Source organism: Fusarium sambucinum, chromosome II (genome assembly GCF_050947815.1).
Source record: "Fusarium sambucinum isolate potato_lamoka chromosome II, whole genome shotgun sequence".
In the NCBI taxonomy this organism is placed as follows: Eukaryota; Fungi; Ascomycota; class Sordariomycetes; order Hypocreales; family Nectriaceae; genus Fusarium; species Fusarium sambucinum.
Window position 1 is genome coordinate 8,052,611 of NC_139293.1, and position 10,983 is coordinate 8,063,593.

Here is a 10,983-nt window from a genome sequence, read left to right on the forward strand (position 1 = left end):
GTGAAACCAGAGATACCAGTGAAGCCACGAGAGATTTGAGACGGCAACATGTCTTGCTAATCACTGCAAAAAAGAAAAAGACAACAAATGTCGTGATTTTGGGGTCAATCTTACAGGGCTGAACGTCTTTGGGGGTTGGGGTTCATTCCATCATGAGAATGCGATTCATGTCTCAACTCCAATTTTTTTCATTTCTTCTCTGTTGGAGACAAGGAACAGACATTTGTTGAAGCCCCAACCCAATTCACATGCTTGTTCAGTATTGCCCTGTGATGAGATAGGTCTAGCGGTCTGCTTATCGGTATGTATTTCGGATTCGTTCTCCTCGGAGTAAGCCTCCTCGGATTCTGCACCGGACTTGCAAGAGCGCACTGAGCCATGATGGAATTTCCTGATTCCACACCTTGTCTTTTTTAGAGACACCACCATGACCGGGTATCTTGGGTTGAGGCTCAGTTTCAGGGCTTAGAGTGAACCCACCCGTGGTTTGATAGGTGTATTTCGTTGGTGAGCGTTTACAGCATGTTGCAGATTACGTTGGAAGAAACGGGCCGCTGTGCCCTGGTAAGATATCTATTGTTGGGAAGGTTGGCTGTCAGAGGCAGTTTGCATGTGAAGACGAATGCTCTGTGTTCAAGTCGACTCGTGGTTACCTATGAGCGAATACGTCTGCGCAATATCTTGACCAAGTTCAACTAAGTTCCACGTTCCTCGGATTTTGTTCCACGGCATCCTCGAAAGTGACGCGTTGAAAGTCTCATAACCGAGGATATCAGATATGAACACGGACCAGTGTTGCGGCTTTAATTAGACAATGGCTACTACTTTAGACGCCCGGTGAAGAAGAATATTTCCTATTTGTTACGTATAGTAGTTTATCCTTGTATCATCTCAAGGACTTCAATGTCCTAGTCTCAAACGACCCTTGTTTGGTTTCCGATGATGACCGGGGGTGAGACGGGAATGAGATTCTAGACTAGCTGGGAATTAAGTGCATGTAATTGAGCAGTTTAGACGTTGGGGGCTGTCATGATATAAACAAGTTTTGGGTATTCCATGAATACTTGAGTTGTAATTGCCAGAGTAAAAGCTAGAGGACGGTATTGAAGTATGTAAAGACGTTTAATCGAGTCAACAGTTGATAGAGACGAAATAGACTCTGTGGAGCTGTAAATCGGTAGCTGTAGTGGAGTCATGTTCGGTTCGGCAGTGTAGACGCCTGTATCCACCAACATCCACTGGTAGCTGGAGCCATGCTGCTGGTTCAGTTGTTGAGTATCAATGAAGGGAGCACAATCAGTATTGCCATCGAGATATGTCTAGATATCGAGTAACAACAATATCTAATGTTGTTGATATCATGTAGCGCAACCAATGAGAAAGCTCCCGTTTATTACCGTCTGTTGCGTCATTGCTAGAGTTCATCAAGATGAAAGCCTAGACCTTGGCTTAGCACATGTGACTTGCTACGCTGTAACTTGCTTGATCTTCCACGCCTGGTGTTGCTGCAGCTCCAACTCCAGCCATAGAGAGGACGCTTAATTGCTTTCGGATAGGTAAAACCAGCCCCTCATTTGCCAACATAAGCAGACCAAAGCTTAAGGTACAGACACGGCAGCATTGCAATCAATTCAAGATAAATTTCAAGAGATACCACTTCTATAATTAGCTATTTACTCTACCAAATGCCACAGCTTCTGCAGCTACAGCTCTGGTTATAACAAGATGGAATGAGGGGTTGTCAATCCCGAAGCACCAACATCATTGATCACAACTTGAATTGGCTAAACAACGCGTAGTAGCTTTCAGACTACGGGACTTTGATCATCATGTCATTAACCCGCTTCAACCATTGACGAAAACGCTCCTTCTTCCCCGCATTCTAGACAAAAGCCGATAGCCCGCTGCCCTTACACACTGTACTGCAAAGCTGAACGCGTCTTCTCTTTATTCACTGTGCTACTGTACACCTTTGACGGACTGAACCTTGGTATGTGACGTCCTTTTGTGACTGGCTCGGACGGCGCCCTTCTCGTCCTCTGGTGGAGGGTCGTCAGTGGTTGATATCGAACGCGCCAGCTTCACAACTCTGAGCTGGATCAACATCACAAGCAGGTCTCGTGCTCTTGATGTAGCAGTATCCGTAGAAATGGTATCGTTTCGCCTTTCTCTCGGTCGTTCGGAGAGATTCCCCTCTTTCCTTGACCATCTGAAAGAGGTATCAATAGCCCATCCTCTCGTGTTGCTTGCTGCTCTTTAATTCTTGCTTCCCTCCCACATCCTGCTGCTCTTCCTCCATCATTTGTACGTGACGCCGATCATAAAGCCTCTTTTTTGCCCTGCTACAGTACTGAACTGCACTGAAACATTGTTGTTGAGACGTCCAAAGCTGTTTCCTTGAGATCCCAATATCAACACTTCCGAAAACTCCCTCTGCTCAACCTCCAACAAGTGGCTTCGTGCCCTGTATTAGAGAGCTTCAATTTCGCCTTTCAATCTCTATTGTAAGCTCTCTCCTCGGCTGTCGTCTTGTTTCCTCTTTGTCACTGTATCTGACACTTGACGGCAATTAGTCGCGGGAGCATTCAATACCTTCAAATCCTCGGATATCGATCTCTTTCTTCTGTTTATTCTTTGGTAAGCTCTTTTCTGTTTCTGTTAATGCTCCATCTCCAGCTGCAAAGCCTAAGACATGGCGGGGAAGGCCCACTATGCCTGTGCCGCGGGAGGGACCCCAGCAGCGGGAATCTACCCCCGCCCCGTTCATGTTCATGCCTAGCTCTCGTCATCTGCACACACCCCTTCAGTCCATCTTCAGACACCCCAAGACAAGACTCAATGTCCCCCACGCCAAAGGCACTTCAGGTCCGGGCATCCATTTCCAAAGCCAAGCTCAAGCTCAAGCGCTATGTCACTGGTTTGGTCTGGCTTTCGGATGTCTTCGGTTCCTGAAAGATGGCTGTAACCTGATTGTACTGTAGTCGGCAGTGATCGGTACTGTCCTGTACAAGCAGTCATGATATTATAAAGACCCAATCATGCCCACGACTTGCATCTGAACTTGTACTTACACCAGACCAGCCTCGAACACATTTGCCTACCCATCTTCCTAAACAACAAGAACCGACCTAGTCTTGTTTAGATCGACTTCTCTTCGAACCGAACTCACCTCTATATCCATCATGAGCCAAACATTTAAGCAAGCAGCTGAATCAGCTCGCTCAAAGGCTCGAGGCGACACGGCTGCCATCGCCAATGATATTCTTCACACACCTCTCATGAAGGCCGCCCTTCCCTTCATCAACGGTGGTATCAGCGGTATGGTAGCCACCACAGTCATCCAGCCTGTCGACATGGTCAAGGTCCGCATCCAACTCGCTGGCGAGGGAACTGCCACTGGCCCCAAGCCCAGTCCCTTGGCTGTCACTCGACAGATCATCGCCAGCGGAAAGTTCCTTGACCTTTACACAGGCCTATCAGCAGGTCTTTTGCGCCAGGCTGTCTACACCACCGCCCGCTTGGGCATGTTCGACACACTGATGAAGAACCTCTCCGCGCGAGCAAAGACTGAAGGCCGATCAGTCGGTTTCTCAGAGAGAGCCACTGCTGGCCTTACTGCTGGTGGTATTGCTGCCATGATCGGTAACCCTGCTGATCTTGCTCTCATTCGAATGCAAAGTGATGGCCTCAAGCCCCTCGCCGAGCGAAAGAACTACAAGTCCGTCATCGACGCTCTCACCAGCATCGCAAAGAGTGAAGGTGTCGGCGCTCTTTGGGCCGGTGCTGCTCCCACGGTCGCTCGTGCCATGGCTCTCAACTTTGGTCAGCTTGCTTTCTTCAGTGAGGCCAAGGTCCAACTCAAGAAGAACACCGATCTCTCCGCCCGAACCCAGACTCTCACTGCCAGTGCCGTTGCCGGTTTCTTCGCTTCATTCTTCTCACTGCCCTTTGACTTTGTCAAGACACGCCTGCAAAAGCAATCCAAGGGCCCCGACGGCAAGCTCCCCTACCGAAGCATGATGGACTGCTTCTCCAAGGTTGCCAAGCAAGAGGGTCTCGGTCGCTTCTATCGTGGTTTCGGCACATACTACATCCGCATCGCTCCTCACGCGTAAGTATCCTCGTTGTTTCTAGGTGTCGATGAATAATTCGCTAACTTGACTTGTAGTATGGTGACACTGATCGTTGCTGATTACCTTGGCTTCATCACCAAATAAGCGAGTCAATTAACGAGGAAGAATAATCGGTCGGACGGATAGATTCGACATCAAGGCGTTTATCTGGCGGGACATTGGGTATAACTTTTTGTTTTGGATAGGAGCTGCAGGATACCATTGCTGCTATCATTTGAGATTTTCTTATGTTTTATGAAGCAATTGATGAGATATTGATCATATAAAGAACAACATGTTAAAGAAACAATTTTGTGTGGTGTTTGTTGTGAAGATGTGAACCGTAAATTTGCTCATGCAGGGTGTAGCTTCCTTTTCTCCGTGAGCTGAGTAAATGGGGAACCGGAGAACTGGAAGTGAAAAGATAGTTGTAACAACCACCATAACGGCTAATGGAGCTCTGGGGATCAAGTCAATTGTTTCCCATCGAAAACGTGATAGTGTTGACAGTTTTCTTGCCCAAGTCTTGAATACATGAAGCTCCTCCCGATAACGGAGTGGGGTTATGTCTAGACCCTCATATACAGAATTTTGCTTGACCCATGTCAGTAATAAAAGCCGTCATCGTATAGGGGTCAGTACATCAGTTTGTGGCTTTTCCGAAGCACTGAAAACGCAAGTTCGAGTCTTGCTGACGGCAAACAACTTATTCTTTTGTCATTTTTGCTACGAGTTGTAGATAGTTTAGGAGTGTTGATTTTTGATAGTGATTTTGAGTGCTGACAGACAGGGATCCCTCCATGAGAAAACTGACGTATGGCGGGGTGAACAGCTGCATCAGCACACGATGGCCATTATTTATATTATCAGCTTTTTCTGTCTTGTGTTCTTTTCCAAAAGTGAAGCAAAGTGTTTAGTTATTAAGTTAATGAGTGAATGAAGAGTGACAATTTACTTGTAGATACGGATGCAAACTCAATTGCACTTTAACTTCCCTGCACGACCCCATCAGAGCCGGTGGAAAACGATGAAACGTCTGCATTGCTCAAACTATCTCCCTAAGCTGTCCAGTTTTGGAAACATATATATTCCCGTTCCACTATTGTTTGAGTCGAGTCCACGCTGCTATATCTTCTTTCACCTCGCTCAATGGGAACTTACTAACAACTTCTTTTTGTCAGTAAGCTTGCAGGAGAGTAAGCTGATTTTGTTTATATAAAGTCAGCCTGTGTCTGGCATCTCGGAATCAGAGACTATGATTCTGGAAATTTACAAGCTTCATATCAGCTGTGATTCAGTGTCCGCAAACAATGCCTCTTATACTCTGCACCACACAGCCAGCAACAGCAAATGCCCATTAGAAGGTGAATTATGAAGTGAGATACCCTCGCTTCTAATGATGGTCTGGTATGCGCGCCTGGATGGGAATTCTATCCCAGGCACCACGACCGGGCCGTTCGATGAGTATGGGGGTATTGTATCGACGTCGTGGACCTGTACCCGCACGAGTCTTCTTAAGAAGGCCGCCCAAGCACTGTATGACCTCCAAGTCATCAGCATGTCCTACCCATACCCACAATCGTGAATGGGGCATGATTCATTGGGTCTTTCGGCCAAGCAGAGTCATCATGGTAACAGGGGCATTTAAGCCCATACCTACACTTCTTGTAATAAGAAATCCTCAAAGAAGAGGTTGACGAGCTCATCATACCCAATGTAATCACTGCCACAACAGGGCCATCCAGTAGAGATCCATTATCTCTCAACACCGGCTGCATTCAGGGCGGGTATTTCGGTAAAGGAGGGCGGCGAGCATCGCCTGACCTGCTATTAGGGTTGTGATCAACTTTGACATGTTGGCCTGGAATCTTACCTTGTCTGGGTCATCTTCATCAACAGGATTCTCTTGGTTATAACGCTGAATTCATTTTTCGGCCGTTTCTGATGAGTGTCGGGCTCGTTTGCTTGGTCTATATGAGCTCTCGGACTCTTCACTCATCGACTTTTCTTGTTTGTTTTTGAGTCTGAGCATTATGAATTCCCGATGCCGTTTAGTAGCGGTTGAGTCTTCGCAACTAACAATGATCAGCTTCTGCGTGAGGATTAGTCACAAAACAGAGTGCACCCAGCTTTTTGAGTGTAAAAAGACACAGGAATTTCAAGGACGTACGTGCGCTAAAGATAATGAAATCTGGCAGTTCATGGCCCGATGATTGGTCATGTGGTATGGGAAGAATGCTCGTCTTGATCATTGTGGTCGATTTATTTTGCAAAGAGCTTCAAATTCTGATTCGGACAGTCCATGAACAAGGGGCGGGGGAGGGGCTGATGATCATTTTCTTATTAGTTCGGGCGTAGGTGTTGTATTTCTTGGACAAGTTCACATTGAATCCCTTCTTGTCTTAGGCCTGAGGCGTCTCATCAGAAGTGGCTTCTGTCTTGTTTCCAAACAGACCACCAAGCTTGTGCTGTCCAGGTACGTGAGTTGGGTCGCTAGACGGAATAGGAGCTGTGTTGCTGGAAGGCCTATCGATACTTCTGTCGTAGGGTGATCCACGATCTGATATAAGAGTCGACATTCAGCGTCGTCTATATCTGGAACATCTATTGCTAAGCGCGGATCAAATCATACCATTCCCATGTTGGCATATTTGAGGCCGGGATAATTTTTGTATAACCTATACTGAGAGTGCACCTTTCATACATTTGTCGAACTGTAATCTATATACATCTAAGATCCGATTCAAAGGACTTACCTTTCTATTGATCGCAGCCCTTTCAGAAGAGCGAGATGGCAATTAATGTCGTAGATTTGCTGTGAAAGCCCTCCGTCCAGGTCAAACATCTTGGTAACCACCACGTCAAGATACTCGTTTGAAGTCTTTCCGGTTTTTAACTGGGCCATGTGGCCGTTATTGTCGTTTTCATTAGTCACATACCGTGGTTCTCATCTTCAAGAGAAGCAGGTGGACTACCACCGAGTTGTCCGACCCGGCGTTCTTCTCTGGATGCTCATGAACTGTGGTCTTGCGACGCCCTTCTATCTCAGTTTGGCCGGCCAGGACCGATGCGACACCTCCCCTGGCTCCTCCCGGCCTCCAACCGCCACCTTCAAGACACCTGTGACAAGCTTTTACGTTTTCAGGCCCCGGAAGCCCAGAACGCCGAGCTTCTTGTTCGATATAACAGCCTTGCGAACTGATTTGTTATCTTGACTCTTGCACTCACTGCCCCTGCCGACCTACCTATCGAGGGCAGGCCGGACGGGAACGCGCTGCATGTCTATAGCATGCTGATCCTCCACCAACGACGATCGTAAACCGGTCTGCTCGGCGATAGGCATGCCTGTTCCGCTAAGAAGACTTAGGTCGGGGACCGACATGGCCACTACGTACGTGTGCGTATGCGCCGCACCTTTTTGATGATACGTTTGTTCGGGGGGTTTAGGTTACTTGACGAGGGGCAAGAATGCCAAGATGCGCTCCGGGGACGCCGCCGCGCCGCTCCAATATTAGCCAGGTAGAGCGAGAATCATTGCAAGACGGTTGGGGGTGCAATGGTGTCGAAAATTTCTCATACTACATAAAGAATGATAGATCTATAGCCAAATGCAACACACGAACTAATACATCATGCAGTGATTAATACAATAAATATAGCCAATTTGCAACTGTATTTCCAACGACGAAATTGGGAGGGAGACAGTATTAACCATCGAGAACGGGAGATTTTGAACACTACCGCCGTTTATTTGCCGGTAGACAGCGCCCTGTATACGATAAGTGTTGGCGAAGAAACTCGTTAAGCTTGAACTGCGGGGGATTGTGAGAATAAAGCAAGACCGAATCTCTTCTTTTCTCGTTGGCAACAAGTCAAGCCAGTAAAGGGGGTCTGCATGGTCTTTTTTTAAAGCAAGCTCTGGATAGTTAATAACAAGACTATAACGAATTAAGTAGCTTAGCATGCCCTGTCTTTTGACTCACTGACGCCATGAATTCTTCCAATGCGTTATGCCATACGCAATCAATGTTTTTCTATACATCATGTGTGTATCGCCCCTTTACTTACATGTAAAACGGGATGGAGTTTGCATTAGAGGCAATTGCGTTCAATGCAACGAGGCTCGCTCTAAGAACATGGTTTTTCCAGTTGTAAACCTATGAGTATTAGGTAGAGTTATAGCTATGATGTGGTTATTGTTGTGTTAAATCTCATTGCTCAGATATCGACGAGTTACATGGCGAGGGTATCGTGACAACTCGTCAATGGCTCGGGGCATCAGCGACGACCCATATCGCCATGATATCCAGTATCATGACAGTTCAAGTTCATAATCATCATACTTCGGAAGCTCAAACCATAAAAAAAAGGGCCAGGTTCTCAAAGCGAGAACTGCATGATAAGTTCTTTCTATCGTTCAGTTGTTCAGAGCCCTTCTAATCAGTCCATTGTTCAGAAATGACACGCTACTTTTCCCACGCCACTATTAAAAATACTAAAATGATAAATGCATATTCTAATCTCTCCAAAAAGAGATATTCCAATTAAACATCAAAAGTTATTGTTTTGCCGTCAGCAAGACTCGAACTTGCGTTTTCAGTGCTTCGAAGAGCCACAAACTGATGTACTGACCCCTATACGATGACGGCTTGTTATTGGTGATTGACAGCCTAATTATTACAAAACATATACCCTAGCCGTGTTAAATCCACTACCCTACAGTCACCTAACAAGTTTAAACATCTTCTTTACTTCACAATTGCACAAGACATAATCGGGTTGGCATATTAATTGTTTTTAATTTATGAAAATCGTTTTGCTTCTTAAATATCAAAGCTCCCCGTCTATGGTACCCAACCCATTCTATTGCCCAATTTTCTATCATAAAATGCTGACCTGCAGCAGTGTCCCCAGTCAAATACACCTATCCATTGCATTACTTAGATCCAAGATGCAGGCCAATAGCCTCGGTTCCCAGCGTCATCCCAGGTTACTTCCAGTTCTTTAACTGAAAGATCTTCCACTAGGAACGTCTTTTCTTCATGGTCTCTCATGATTTCTTTGACGAGCGTCCAACTTGCGTCAAACAACATTCGTTGCGCTGCAAGTGTTTTGCGCACCTGGATAGCCAACGCTTCACCAGTTTCGATGGGGCTTCTAGCCTTACATTCCCACTCGTTCAGCACACGCTCACACTGTGAGCTGTGAAAAACATTGTGAACCTTCCTACGCATGTGAATATCGTCAAGGAGGTTGGCCAGTTGAGCCTCTAGGGTGACAATGAGACGACCTACATATACGAGATTGTCGACAGCCTCGGCGAGGTGTGGTGAAGTTGTCTCCATGTGCGGCATGCCCTTTGGGAAGAGATCGTCAATAACGTCTACAACTTTAATCCAGCTCTCAGGTACGTTCTGAGGAGGAGGGAGGCTCCAAATGGAACTGGTAGTGGTCTTCCAGATGTTTCGTGATGGAGGACGGGCCTGGACATAGCGTTGAAGTTCGGTGACATAGTTGCATGTGTGGACATTGGGACACCATTCCATTTTGGCAGTCTTGATACAGCAACCATGGTCATCGCACTGAAGCCAAGGACGAGCAAGGTGCTCGTTGGCACAGGTGCATGAGGTTGTCTCTGCAAAGGGATCTGTGTAGATAGTGTTTCCGCTGGAGATGACGGGGCGCATGTCGCAGCGCATTGTGTGAGTTACTACTCGGTAGCACATGGTGTCGGTTTTGTGTGTAATTATGTTTCTTGGTTGATGACTTAGCTTTCGCTGATGATTTCGTTGTAGTGTCGAAAAGTTGGATCAAGTCCCAGGCTGCATTCCTGGAGGCATGACTGCGAGTAAGATATATACTTGATACAGAGGTCTTAGTAGGAATCACATCTGAATGGTGTTCTGCGGGTTCTTTGTCTATGTATCTTGGACAAGATATCTGTAAGTGAATTTTGAGTGAACAAGAGAGGCGCAGACAAAGGGCGAGACGTTGTTCACTGGCCTCATGGGCTCAACATTCAACAAAGATGTCCCTTATGCTGAGTACTGTGGTTGGTTTCAAGTTCTTTGACTATACCGTATTGAATTATTATGTTCTCGATTTGTTTGCCATAACCTTTATAATGTCTACTCTATTCGCTACTCTCTTTGGCTCATGGTTGAGTTGTTAGGAGTGACGACAAAGAAAGCTACAGAACAATCATGAGAAACAACGGCGTTGTAGACTCAAGTAACGGCCCTGTAACCGATGACTAGAGGAATTGCTTGATATGTTTCGTCTAGTTACTCTGTGATATGTCTGCCTCATAGTAGAGCAAGTTGGAACTGATACAGAGAACGGTTTCCCACTTAAGACACGGGAACCGGTGGCGGTAATAAGTTTAAGCACCGATACCGTAAATACGGAAATGCCAGTCGTATCTGAACACGATGTGGTACATAAATCGTATATGAGCCGGGCGGTATTGTAATTTGTTGCAACACGTAATGTGTATTGAGGCTGTGCAAATCTTGGGGTTGTCTTACCGACAGCTTGGCAATACCACGGTTAGATATGTACACAGCATTCACCAATTCCAAAGCCATCAAAACGCCAAGGGTATGGACGCGACGCTACAGGGATTGGCACGCTGGGCTGACGCTGTCATCGGCATGATTTTTAGCCCGATTCCCGACATCAAATTCGTTTGATAATATCCGCAGTTAGTCTATCATGCGATTGGATGCTCATTGGATGGTAAAACTGCTGGTTGAGTGCTTTCTACGGGAGTGACATTCTTGGTCATTTCTCCGTCTGCGTAAGAAAAAGGAAGTATCATAGATATTTGATCAGGAGGCGGCTCTAAACTTATATGCGGGTCCTGTACCCA

At 46.4% G+C, this 10,983-nt stretch overlaps 2 protein-coding genes across 2 annotated transcripts; one reads left to right on the forward strand and one right to left on the reverse strand.

Annotated features, from left to right (window-relative positions):
• Window positions 1-3,182: 3,182 nt before the first annotated feature.
• Window positions 3,183-4,217, forward strand: FSST1_009563 (mitochondrial carrier domain-containing protein; the record flags this gene model as incomplete). The annotated part of the gene is made up of 2 exons (XM_083226550.1): window positions 3,183-4,111; window positions 4,169-4,217. The coding sequence occupies 2 exons, from the start codon at window positions 3,183-3,185 to the stop codon at window positions 4,215-4,217; spliced, it is 978 nt and encodes a 325-aa protein (XP_083085524.1).
• A 4,835-nt stretch (window positions 4,218-9,052) lies between these two features.
• FSST1_009564 (uncharacterized protein) lies at window positions 9,053-9,811 on the reverse strand (the record flags this gene model as incomplete). The annotated part of the gene is made up of 1 exon (XM_083226551.1): window positions 9,053-9,811. One exon carries the CDS (start codon window positions 9,809-9,811, stop codon window positions 9,053-9,055), a length of 759 nt encoding a protein of 252 aa, XP_083085525.1.
• Window positions 9,812-10,983: the final 1,172 nt, after the last annotated feature.